The sequence below is a fragment of the Grammomys surdaster genome, unplaced genomic scaffold, assembly GCF_004785775.1.
Source record: "Grammomys surdaster isolate TR1022 unplaced genomic scaffold, NIH_TR_1.0 240, whole genome shotgun sequence".
In the NCBI taxonomy this organism is placed as follows: domain Eukaryota; kingdom Metazoa; phylum Chordata; class Mammalia; order Rodentia; family Muridae; genus Grammomys; species Grammomys surdaster.
Genome location: NW_021604685.1, coordinates 171,213 through 185,037, shown reverse-complemented (window position 1 = coordinate 185,037; position 13,825 = coordinate 171,213). Strand labels below are relative to the sequence as shown.

At 38.7% G+C, this 13,825-nt stretch overlaps 1 protein-coding gene across 3 annotated transcripts in view; it reads left to right on the top strand.

The window, feature by feature from the left end:
* Arhgef9 (Cdc42 guanine nucleotide exchange factor 9) overlaps nt 1-13,825 on the top strand; it is a 138,164-nt gene that overhangs the window by 113,204 nt on the left and 11,135 nt on the right. For all 3 annotated transcript variants that reach the window (XM_028774350.1, XM_028774351.1, XM_028774352.1), the window contains exons 7-8: nt 1,727-1,858; nt 13,526-13,769. In XM_028774350.1, coding sequence (XP_028630183.1) covers nt 1,727-1,858; nt 13,526-13,769 — 376 coding nt within the window. The remainder of the gene's footprint in view (nt 1-1,726; nt 1,859-13,525; nt 13,770-13,825) is intronic.

The following is a 13,825-nucleotide window of genomic DNA, read 5'->3' as shown; positions in this document are numbered from 1 at the left end:
TAGCTCTACCAACGAGCCTAACTCAGTCTCTGTCACTGTCCCTTGAGTCCTGAAATCTGAACATTTTGCCTCATACCTATAGCCCCAGTGCTTGGGAAGCTTCAGGGGGAGAATCTTATGTTCCAGATCAGCCTGAGCTATATAGCAAGTTTCAGGCTTATCTGCGTTACATAGTCAGACTGTGCCTCAAAAATAATCATGTTTACCAGGCAGTGGTGGTGCACGCCTTTAATCCCAGGACTTGGGAGGCAGAGGCAGGCGGATTTCTGAGTTCGAGGCCAGCCTGGTCTAAGGAGTGAGTTCCAAGACAGCCAGGACTACACAGAGAAACCCTGTCTTGAAAAAAACAAAAACAAAGAAAATCAAAAATAATCATGTTTGGCATCAACTTGTGTTGTTAACCAACTTTTATGCATTCTTTCCCTTTTTACATATTCAAAGTGGATTGTAGCACATTTTCCTCTTATGTCAGGAAAGGCTAACTCTCAGAAGTCTTTTCCAGCCCTATGAATCCAAAGGCTCAGTGCTAGTTTGTAAACTCAAGAAAGACTGTTTTACACTGGTCTTGTATACTCTTGTAGCTAAGTTTGGATACTAGAGTCAAAACAGTATTTCTTGAATGACTTTCAAGTTCTGTGATTAGAAAATAATCCACTGGGATCTCCTTTTCTTTCCAATCTCTCGGACTACAGGAAATGGTATGATTAAGAATACCATTTCCTGATGTCACTCATTTTAGCATATTATTCTGCCAGAACTATATGCTTCTGATTATTTCTGAAGAAATATAGAACTTCTACCTTTAATCTAGTCTTGAACCTTGGGTATAAACCTAGTATTTTGCTGTAAAGGTATCAGAGCTGGTACTAAACTTACCAATTTTCTTATATTTCATTTGACAGCTGGCAAACAGACTGAGGGAGAGGAAGGGACTGGACATCTGGACACTTTTGAGTCTAGAAGCAATATAATTTATGATAAAGAGTAAAGGTGCTCTCTGGAGATAGATGAGGATCAGGTTGAACATCTGTAGCCAATAAGCTTCGTAATCTTGCCCTATCACTTGACCTCTTGGTCCTTGATGTAAAGTGGGAGATTTTTGTGAGGTGCAAAAGACATAGAGTGAAGAAAAGTACCTAGCCCAATATTGGAGCCATGTATGGCCCTGGAGTGATGATGAATTCTCTTTCCTGAGCCATTCCTCGTTACTTCCACCTTCACACAGGCTGAAGCATGTGTTGGAAAGTTTCTAATTTTACTGTAAAATATTTTCTCCCCTATTTCATTTTTATATGGAAAGCAGAACATTTTCCATTACCTTTTCAGGCTTACTCTTCAAGTAAGTGAGAGACCAGGTTGGAACTGAGGGACCGCAGCATAAAAGATAACAAGGAAGAGAAAAGAGAATGCCTGCTTGCCTGACTAAGGGTCTCATTTAGGCTCAGAGTAAATAAGAATACAGGAGGAATGGAAGGAAGTAGAGAGGAGAAGGAAGACTGACTGACTAAGGGATATTCTTATTTAACCTCACAGTAAATACAAATATGAGTCTTCTCATTTACAGAACTGGAAACCTTTTAAGGGAGACCAGAAGTCTCTCTCATTTCCTCCATCTGTCCAGTCTTTTTGGCTGCCTCTCATCCCAGTCTATGCTCACATTTCAGTATCTCTGTGTAGGGAATTGTACCAGCTCTACCCCTGTCTCACTGTCCAATGTCCTTCCTAGGGAGAAGACATCTTAGACAGGAGCTCAGAGCTGATCTACACTGGAGAGATGGCCTGGATCTACCAGCCCTATGGCCGCAACCAGCAGAGAGTCTTCTTTCTGTTTGATCACCAGATGGTCCTCTGCAAGAAGGTAAACTTAAACTCTTCTTTTCTACGAGAGGTGAGGACTTCAGGGAACATTACAAGCTCCTCCCCTTTCATTATCCCCTGGTGTTTAAAGAAATGGGCAAAAAGTGCCAGAGGAAATTGGCAGCAGTTCCGTATTAGAACTGGTATGGCATGAAGCTCATAAGCAACAGTGAAATGCTGAAGTTAACACATTTTATACTGGTATCATTTATATGTTTTCCCTAATAATTCTTGTGATATTCCTTCTGAGATCCTTAACCAGCACATTTAAACAATCATTGAAAGAATATTGTGGTATTTGTATCACACTTAACAAAGAATACCTTCCCAGAGTACTTTCCCCCATTCCCACTTGAATGGGGCTACCTGCGTACTTCCAAACCAAGGAACCAACAAAGGGGACTACTTATTGTTCAAACAAGTAGGGACCTCTATGGTAAGATTTTCCTTCATACCTCTATCCATTTCCTATACAAAGTACGTCATCAATACTCACCCCCCCAAAAAAAAAAAAACCTTCAACCATGCTGTTGCTGAATATCCTATCTAAGTAATCATTTTGAGGAGACACACTTGTCACTGATCCTTGGATACCTCTGCAAATGTTAGTTTCTTAGCCACTTCTCTTTGGCAAAGAGAGATAGCATATGTTTCCCCACATAAAGTCTCTCCTGTAGGATCCTAATGGGATAGTGTTCCTCCTTTGATGATAGAGGGCTCAAACCAGTGTTATCAGTAAAACTTGCCAGACAAGAATTTGGAATCAGAGAAAAAGAGAAAATGAGGGAGAATTTAGGGTACTCAGAGTGACTTTCAAAATTAATTTTCTTTCTTTCTTTTTTTCTATTCTTGGCCGTCTCTCTGCTATATAGCTACTTTGCTGTCTCCATTACCCAGGAGCAAATGCCCCCAAAGAGTCATGATACACTAAGTGAAACACTAAGCACATATATGTTTTATGTCCCTTGCCGACTCTGTATGTGCATGTGTGTGGTGTATCTTACATTAAATCTTTATGTGTTTGACTTTCACAGTCAATTGAGAGTAAATTGAGCTTAGATTCAAACTGCCTTGGTGTTTGCAGATAAACTCTGAATGCCAGATCTGGAATCGATAACCTGCTAATAATTAGGGTAGCTATTTCAGTCAGGATCTGAACCTGGAAGAGAAAACTTGTGAATCTGAGACTCAGCAAAACACCAGTGTCTCCTTTAGCTCCTACATTTCTAATCAGATCTTTTATATAATTACAAGGCAGAATTTCTGAAGATTAGTAAAGGCAACAAGGAAGTCCTGAGCTTATCAGTCATGTTACCAACAAGCGTCTGTCCTTTGTTCCCACTAAGCTTTGTTCATGCTTAGAACAATTAGTCAGAGAGAGGAAGAGAGGAGCAAAGGAAAGGGGAGGAGAGAGGGGGAGAAGGAGAAATGGAAGGAGAGGAAGAGGGGATGGGAGAGGAAAGAAGCGGGGATAGGAATCTGGTTTGTTTCAGGGTTCCACACTACCTGCCTATACTTCTTGATTTTGATACCTGTCCACAAAGGATGCAGTTGCTTCAAGTAAAATGTGAAGCTGAGCTCTGAAAAACAGTGGCTATATAGGAGGCAGTGCTAGGAGCCCAGATACGAGTAAAGCAGAGCCTAGGGATAAAGGAAACGAGAAAGGATGGAACAGTAAGCTCTATTTAGGAGCAACAGGGCAGGGGAAAAAACCAAGGGGTGACATGTGAACACTAACAACTAATGAGAAAGGCAGTGATTAGGAAGACACTGGTAGTTAAGGGAGGGATTCCAGGTTCAGAGCAGTCAAGTTGGCAGCATGAAAAAAGCAAGCAATGGGATGTCAATGACATCAGAAACAAAAGACATAGCTTCTTACAGATGAGAGTTTTATTTTTTTACTGAGGTCATAGGCTTTCTTTCCAGAACAGAGCCAGCCTAGAGTTCAAGGCTATTAACACATCCACATACTTGGATATTCTTTACACTGGCTTCCCAAAGTTAAAAAAAAAACAAACCTGCAGCCTTGTTATATAAAGGCCACTAAAAGTATCTGATTTGTACTGAGTCCATGGCTGAGAATCTCTACATTATCTACAATAAGTCTTTCTGTTTATCAAATGGGAGGTAGACCCAAAAACTAATAATGGGCTGGAAAGAAGGTATGCAAAAGAGCGAGGTATTTTGTCTGCTAAATTGTTCTTACCATTACTGGAAAAAGAAACTGACTCTTGGTAGCAAGGGAGAGGCTGGGGGAGGGGAAGGCACAGATTCCTCCAGTTGAAGATAACCTTTGATAAAAGAAAAGCTGGGCAAAGGCTAAAAGACTGACCTTATTCACCTCTAGGACACCATTTAAATGGATGTCCAAGAGCTCAGGGGTTTTTTGGTTTTGTTTTTGGTTTTTTTTTAACGTAAAGAAAGAATGAGCTAGTCACTACCTGCAGCAGTCAGGAGAGCTGGGACAGTCCCCTCACCTAGGCAGTATGGGAGAACTGGCTCTGCCTCTCACTTAGAAGAAACGGTCCTACAACTGACATTGGCAGTGTAGGAGAACTTGCCCTGGTGGGGTGGGCATGGGGGAGCTGGTCCAAGGGTGTAGGAATGGAAGAGGTGGAGAGCTAGCCCTGGTAGCATGGGTGCCAGAGAGCCAATCCTGCCTCTTGCAGGCTGCCACAAGCAGGAGTGCTGGCCCTGTCTTTCACCTGGACAAAGCAGAACTGTCATGTTAAACAACACAACCGTCATCCAGGCTCAGATCCAGGGCCTTTAGTTGGCCCACCCCAGCATTTATCCCATCTATGAGCAGCTAGAATGCTTGAATGGACTGGTCCTACAGAACCAAAGCTGTAGGACTTCCATGACACAGGGTAATAACAGAATATCCAAGAGGAGTCCTGGTGAGAATCCAATATTGATAGTTTAGCAGAAACCAGAGGCCTCAAACCAGGTCAATGACTCACTGCAATGGATCCTTATAAGTAAAGCTGGACAAAAGGATATACTCTTGTGATACACAGTGACACACCACAGCTTCCACAGTGAGATTTTTTTAGGTTATTTTTTCTCTATTTTGTTGTTTTTATTTTTATTTTTTTTCCCTTTGGGGGTTGCAGTGGTGGATGGTGGATATGGAGGGATGGTCAGATGAGTAGGGTTAGAGTGCATGATGGGACATTCACAAAGAGTCAATAAAAAGTTGAAAAAAGAAAGAATGGGCTAATCAACAAAATAATTGAATATGGCTACACTCATCTTTTCTAATAAGCTCATATTTTAAAAGGGCCCTTCATAAATGTGACATTTAACAGGAATAACACAGTAATTTCATAAATACAGAAAGGTTAGTTTTTAGATCTTCAAGACAAAATTAAATATTTCTAAATACATGAATGTTATTAACAATAAAGGAAGAAAAAATAAGTGATAGTCTGGTAAGCCCTTACATGACATAGAAGGTTTAATGATAACAAAGGAAAGTCAAGTCCTTTACCAAGAGGAACTGAAACCCTAAGGATCCGAGGTTGCAATAAAGTATCTCACTGCTTGGAATTTTTATTTTGACAGCATGTTCCATGACAGTCACATCTGCCTTCACGGGACCTGTAATCTAATAAAATTTAAGTGTAACATAATAGAAAAATGTACACTGTTACTCACTGAAATAACTCTCAGATGTCTCTGGTGGAATTGCTTTAGGTAATCCTGGCGATATTGAGAATCCTAATGAAATCTGTGGCAAAACTATAGATAGGAAAATACACCAGTTTTCAAAACAGAAAAGTATATTATGAAAAATATAAGGAATATAAACTAATGATGAATTAGCATTATTTGACTCTCTGATTCTATTTTTAAACTTTATAGTCATTAAGTTAATTCAATATTCACCACAAATTTACCAGGGAAATACTGTTATTATTCCTATTTTAATGATATATGAAGTTAACTTTCATATTTTCACTCCTCGGGATAGAGACTGACCTAAGAATTGCACGTGTAAGGTGAGTAGTCTACCAATGAGCTACATTCCCCAGTCATGGAGCCAAACTGTTCCTAGGTTCTACACTAGTGACTTCTATGTTACTATTCCCCGTATGCTTGTCCAAATTTTGTAATCAATTATTTAAACAATCTAAATATTTAGGCAGAGATTAGTTGACTACGAGAGCTCAGCACTTGCATCTAAGAACAAATGATGTTTCATTAAGAACTCTGTATTTTATCTTTAAATTCAAGTACTAGATTATAAGACTGAAATTCACAGAGAGAGTCTGTATTCAGGGTGGAAATAAGGTGATTTATTTTGAGACAGGGTGTTTTGCCCCTCAACATATCCTAGTGCTTACTATGTATAAGAATATAAGTTCAAACTTCTGATCTCTCTTGCTTCTACATCCCAAGTGCTGACACTACAGGCATAAATAACCATGCCTAGTTTATGCAATGCCAGGAATCAAACCAATGGCTTCAACTGAGCCACATCCCCAGCCCCAAAAATCTATTTTTCCCCCCTGTGGTCACTTTAGATTCTCCCATTTTCTTATAGAGAGAAAAAAACGTGGAGTGATAGATAAAGTTAAATGATTCTGGTCTTAAATTCTGGTTTTTAGCATCATTATTATGTCAATCAAGCAAGTAACTGTTTATTTCATGCACCTCCATTATATCATGTATAATGCAGGGAGATTAATCAACAGGATTATTGTGAAGAATAAATGAGACCTATCCCTATGAAGTGGCAGTTGAGAGGCAGGACTGTTGTAGATGCACATGAAGCTTGTTTAGCCCCCTATGTAGTAACAAAAGATATACTATTATAAATTGGTTAAGTCCCCATCACTCATTTTACATAACTGTTGACAGAATAATTATCTGCTACAGGTAATATAGGAACCATTTAAATATTCAATCTGTTCTTTAATGTTCAACTAGTAATGTCCACCTGCTGAATTTCTGTCGGACTCTTCTGATTCCTTTAGCTTGTAGCCAGGTAAACACAATCTCACTGGTTTTGTACACTAAGAGTTGGGATTGAATAAGACACTCAGAAAAACTTGAACAGCTCAGGCAACTTGTAGTTTGTCTTGCAGAGGGAAGGATAAAAGAGGGTACTTTTGAAATAGCAGTTACCATACACATGAAAGACATCAGCAGTTCCTTTAATTTCTGTTCCTTTTCTTTCCTTGTCATTTCTAAGACCCTTTTGTTGTCTTTCTTCTTAGCCTCTGTTCCTCTATTAGTTTAGTTTTGTAGATGTTTTCTGTTTTCTCCCTGATATCATTATTTTGAAATTATTTTGATATTTTGGAAATAATTTTCCATATTTTGGCTTTTGTTCTCCTTTTTCACTATTTACCGTGGAACAGAATAGACCTCTTTTTCCCATTATCCACCAATTTTTCTACACTCCTGTTATTGTCCTAAGCAACCTTTTCTCTGCATTCACTATTCTTACCTGTGCCTATTTCGATGTGTCCTGTTGTCCCCTATCATCATTGTACTATTATTTCTGTTGCTTTCACAAGATTCTGAGGGATAAGAACTAAATTACATGTAATGATACTGGACAGAAGACTTTTGTTCGGAGAAGTCTGTACAGGCAAATGGATGGAACTAGAGCCATTCATTTTAAACAACTCACATACCACAGTATGATATGAGGTAGGGCTAGGGAAATGGAAGGATGGCTTAGTGGTGATTAAGAGCACTCATTGCTCCATGGAGGAACTGGCATTCATTTCCAAAACTGCCATAGTGGCTCACAACTGCCTATAACTCTAGTTCCAGGGGATTCAATGTTCTTCTAGCCTCTCCATTCACATGCACTCACGTGTTTCCAATACATATATATTCATGTGCACATACATACACAAATAAATAATTTTCTTTAAAGAAAGAGACCTGAATAAAATAGAAATAAGATAGACAAGGGAGTTAAAACTGGAAAAGTGGATACCAGAGTCTTATTAATCATCTCTTATTAATCAGTCTAATGTTGACCCAGTATTTTTTAAATCTATTTTTCCTTTTATTGATCTGTTCTTTTTATCCATCTAATTTTACCTATTTTCTTTACTGTCTAACTGAACTAGCAATAAAACACATTTCAGAAAGGCTGTACAGGGGAACCACGATAACTACTGGGAAGTAGTGGAGTAATAAGCCAGATTAGAGGGTACCCATTACTTTTCTCTAATGAGCTGTCTGAATTTAAACAAGTTTTCTCTGCTTATAATTATTCCTCATTTGAAAAAATAGAAATCTAAAGAGAATCATGAACTTTAAATGAGACTATACAGCTATAATCGTTGGTACATTGTATTTACTAAATGTTAGGAGTTTATACAATTACAGTATATATCATGTTGCTAATCATTCACTTAGCAATTTTTATTCTAAAGCAATATATAGCATATTTTTAAATAAAAGCTACAGATTTTAGAGCCAGATGTTCTAGACCCAAAGCCTGGCTCCACCGTTTAATCCTAAATTCAGTACACTCTGTCTACAGTTCATCATTAGATGCAGTTACCTACCTCGTAGTACTTTCATCAGCAGTAATTAAGTTGACAAATGCAAAGTTGTTAGGATAGTAGTTGGCAGATAGTATATGCTGTTTACGTCCTCCTTGCTACTGTTGTCATTGTTATTTTTATTTTGACTATTCAGCATGTACTGTGTATGTTGGAATATAATCGTGACTAAAACAAGCCTGCCTTTGTCCATGTACATTCCCCAAATTTTGGATAGAAAACTGGGGTGTTCTGGGCTGGGAAAGAGTAGCCAGGACCCCTTCTAAAGTAGTAGAGGTAAATGAATAAGGCAGGCTGTAATCCTGAACTGCTTTATACTCCAGATTGTAGCATCTGTCATTTGTACAAAATGTCCTGTGAAGTCTTGCTAAATCCTAGGATTACCTAGTGGGATCAAGTTGAAATATCTGTGAGCTGTTTGAATTATGTAATGTCAGGGATTAGGGTAGTTCCTTGCTGGAGTCACAGGCTATGGCCAGAAGCTTGGTATTTATAGGCTGTACAATCCTGGAGAAGTACTAAACTCTTTTTTGTTCAGAGACTTGAACAAACAAAAAAAGAAATGGAGAAAGGCTGGTATCCTGTTAGAAACAGTAAATTCTAGTAGACAGGGAAATTGTGATCCAAATATTATCTGTTTGGGCCATATTATCAATATGCTCCTGTGAAGACACTCAGACAGGTCAGAAGCTTGATACCAACAGTACCACAAGCACCCAGGACTCAGGAAGGCTTTGTTTTCTTAATGTGTTCAGAAGACCCCATAAACTTTCTATGGACAATCCCTGAATGTTGCAAGTTCAAAGAAGACAAAGTTCTTAGCACAATCTCAATAAGCAAACAAAACTAAGAGCTATAATTGGCATGATAGTTAAGTGTTAGATGAATAGTGTTTAAGAGCTGTCACAGGGACAATGACAGGGGGACTGGAGCCATTACAAGGTCCCCTTCAAATACTGGAGGTCAGGCCTCTATCCCCGCCTTCGCAAGTTTAGAATTGCCACAGCCCTTCTATACTTAGAGAAGGGAGGAGATGTCAGGGGCAGCCCTGCTTACCCACTGAAGGCCTAAAATCAGCCATAGGCCTAAATTCAGCAATAGGCCTGTCATACATGTATACTAACACCAAGTCTTGGGTCTCAGTGGAAAAACATCGAAACAGATGGCTATAAGCTAATGTAAACAGGCAGCTTTTGTGGAAATTTACAAGCCTGAGTAGTCATAGACCTTGTAAATAGGTAGCCTGGGCAGACAATACCAACAAGGACAAGCGAGTCATAGGCAGAGTCATAGTGACTTGTCCCCTGAACCTTCACCCAGCAGATACCCGGTTCTGATGATATCTGTATTCCTCCTGATCACCCACACTCCAGTGTCATTCCCTTCCCCACATCCCGCCTTTCTGTGTTTATAACCCTTGTGTGAATGAATTACGATTTGAGAAAAAATAAATTATATATATAAAAAAAAGAGCTGTCACAGTGTTAGAACTTAGACAAGATGAGGGCACAACAGCTAGAATATATATAATCAGAGAACGTTTCTTTGGGGGAAGACGATGTGACTTTGACCATGTAGATTAAACATATTGAAATAAGAGAGTTGTTTCAAGAGAAAAGGATACATTATTGCAAGCCCAAGATGATGTTTGATTTGTTTGAATGAGTTAGAGTACTATTCCTACCCTGAATTTGTGTCAAATTTCTAAAGTCAGTGGCCATGTAAATAGAAAATATTGGAATTTGTCTTTTCTTTGACTCGTACTTAACTCTTCATATTTAGTTTGCTTGGCTAGTTTAAGTTATAAGAAGCAGTAGACTTTTGAGGTTTATCAAAGGTTGAGGTTTGTCAAAAGGATTTTAAAGGATCACAAAAGCTCAAGGCTACATTTACTGGATAAGGCTGGCTTTGTAGCATGGAACCTTTGTATTTAAGTGGGAGCTTTGCAGTTATTTAATGTGATAAAGTCAACTTTTATCATTTTAAAGTTGCAATAATTAGGCTGAGAGAAGCTAGGTTGCTTGCCCAAGCCATACACTTAATGTGTTACATACCTAGAACTCACACTTAAATATTTGTCTTATTCATATTCTTTCCCTGTCCTCTGTTGTTCATAGCCTTTGCTACCTATGATTGGACTTCCTGAACCTGTAGATCATTCCAGATCATTTATCTTATCACCAATCATATTAAACCCTTTATTAGCTACAAATAGAAAAATTTAATAACACAAGAGTTAACAACACATCACTCTAATTTCCAATCTTCTTCTAAAGAAATAGGATATTTCTTTGTTCCTTTGTCATATATAAATATTCAAATAGACAATAGAATATTCAGATTCTTACTGGCAATGGATTCCTATGATCATACACATATTTCCAATTTTAGGAAATGCCAAAGACTTTTAAGACTTAAAATGACTGTGAAGCACTAGTTTGATAGAGGAGAGAAGGAAATTTTAGACTAAAGTTAGGAACCAGGAAACTGAGGTTGTTAATATTTTAGATTGGTAGGTAGCCACTCTTGCGGTATGCTGCCCATATCTGCCTTTCCCAGTCTGTATATGTCATTATATCAACTGTAATGAAGAATTCAAGCATTACATCCACGTTTTCCTATATTGTCCCCCTTTTGTCTAGTTACATTATCCTGACACTGCTCAGTTTTTTAGCATGTATCTCAAAAAAACATTCCTGAAATCTTGAAATCAGTTAATGGAAGCCCTCTGTGCTTTGGGCCAGGACTGAGCTTGTGCATTTTGGATATGGTCAAAAGAAATAGGCCTAAAAAGTATTAGCCTTCTCTGTTCAACCCATATCTTCCTCTCCTGTGGGACTGGTGTTGCAAATACCCAACAGAACTGTTTGAGCTTAATGGCAGGTGTCCCGAGTGAATTAGAACTCCTATGTATTCTTGGTTTATTTGTATGCATAATAATTACAGCAGCAAAAAGAACTATATAGTGGTTATCAGTTTTAAAACAGTTAAACAACACGTGTATTTCCACACCTGAGGATTTGAGATTGACAGAAATATGTTGAGAATCATTCAAAACCAGGTTTACAATACCTAGCATATGCTTCCTCTCATGTGGCTTTCCTCATATCTAACCAGAATGCAGTTAGTTAGCCCCTCCATCATTATACCCCTGTGCAAGTGCACATTTTGCCAAATAGATTGGTATTGTAGCATGCAGAGTTTGTAGCTGGGTAAGACTATTAACTAATTTATTACAGTGCTGTTTAGATTTTTCAAATGACACAGCCAGAATCATCAGAGAAGAGGAAACTTCAGTGGGCAATGCAATGGGCAGTACAGTCCCTGGGTAGGTGGGCCTGGGTTGTACAAGAAAAGTAGGTGGGAAAGCCATGAGGAGCAAGCCAGTAATCAGCATTCCATCATGGTCTCTGCATCAGTCTCTGCCTCTAGGTCCCTGCCTTGAGCTCCTGCCTTGGCTTCCCTTGATGACAGACTGAAACCTGGAAGGCAAATAGGCCCTTTCCTCCCCAAGCTACTCTTGGTTATAGTGTTCATCACATCAATAGAAAACAAAGTAGGACATATTCCTTACCATTTCTGACTCACTTCTAGTTTTCTCATCCACTCTTGAATTTGCTACATCTGATCATTTTATATTTCCTTATAACTTTGTTACTTGTACATGTCTCTAGAAATATACGGCATTGTTTTATATGGTGATTGTGGAAAATACAAGTCAGGTTAAAATATACAGAAAGGAAATAAAATCAACGATGACTATGAGATTTAAGATGAGAGTATTTGGGGTAATAAAGCTTTAGATATGGTAGCAAGTTCACCAATACTTAATATGTCATTTAAAATGTGAGTAAGTACAGAAATAAGAGACTATGCATGGACTTAGGATGAGTGTCTCATTGAACAGAATTGATCTAATTCTGTGTTCATGAGTAAACCAACAAAAGATAGAGAACATTGTATTCATACATGTACAATATTTGCTTTTGTCATAATAAGATTGTGAGATTCATCTGTATTGATATATGTACCTTCTTTGTTTTCTTTTATCCACACTTTTCCTGTCAGGCTAGCTGTTATCCAAAATTCCCAAGTACTAAAAGCATTGGATCCATTACAGTTAACTCTTCATGCCCAATAGTGTATGACCTTCTAGTAGCTCTCACCAATAAACTTTCATCTACAATTTTATTCTCCGTATCCTGCCTGAGGTTTTTTTTTTTTTTCCAAGCACATTTTAGCAAGCTCATCTTCTGCCTCTGGTAAGTATGCCAAGTTTTTGGAAGATGAAAGTTCACTTGCTGGTAGTGCTTTTATTGTATACTGCTTTCTACTGCTTATAAGCAGTTTACATTCTAGTGATTGATACTGGGTTTGAAACAATCTTTGGATATAGGAAATCTCTTTTTACTATTAATTGACTTATTTATTCACTTTATATCCTAATCATACCCCCATCCTTTCATCCCAGTCCAGCCCTTAAAAATCCTTTCCTCCATTACCCCTTTCCCTTCTCTTCAGGGAAGGAGAAGCCCCTCTTGCATACCGCTCCATCCTGGAACATCCAAGTCATAGTATGACTAAGCACATCCTCTCCCACTGAGGCCCAACCAGTTAATCCAATTAAGGGAACGGGATCCAATGCAAGCAACAGAGTCAGAAACAGCCTCTGCTCTACTTGTTAGGGAACCCATATGAAGACCGAGCTGCACATCTACTATAAATGTGTAGGGTTTCTAGGTTCAGCTACTGCATGCTCTGTAGTTGGTGGCCCATGTCCTGTAATCCCCCTGGACCCAGGTTAGTTGACTCTGTGGTTGTTCCTGTGGTGTCCTTGGCCCCTCTACCTTACTCAGTTCTATTCTTCACTCTTCCACAAAGACTCCTTGAGCTCTGCCTGATGTGTGCTATGAGTCTCTGCATCTGTTTCCATAGGAAATTTCTTAGAGTGCCTACTTAGCCAACTTGTCAGTGTCCATCTGGTCATCTCAGTGCATATACTGAGACAATAAAATCTTCATTTATATCCCAGAACAAGAATAGTGTTTCTATCCTTTTGTGACCATGTGCCACCTCTCCTGGCATCCACTCTGTCTGGACTTCTGACAAATAATCTGTTTCTTCCCACCTAGGACCTAATCCGGAGAGACATCCTATACTACAAGGGGCGCATTGACATGGATAAATATGAGGTAATTGACATTGAAGATGGCAGAGATGATGACTTTAATGTCAGCATGAAAAATGCTTTCAAGCTTCATAACAAGGAAACCGAAGAAGTGCATCTGTTCTTTGCCAAGAAACTGGAGGAGAAAATACGTTGGCTTAGAGCTTTCAGAGAAGAGAGGAAAATGGTACAAGAAGATGAAAAAATTGGTAAGTGACATGAGAACAGAAAAATATATATATAATTGTGAAGACCTTTCCATAGA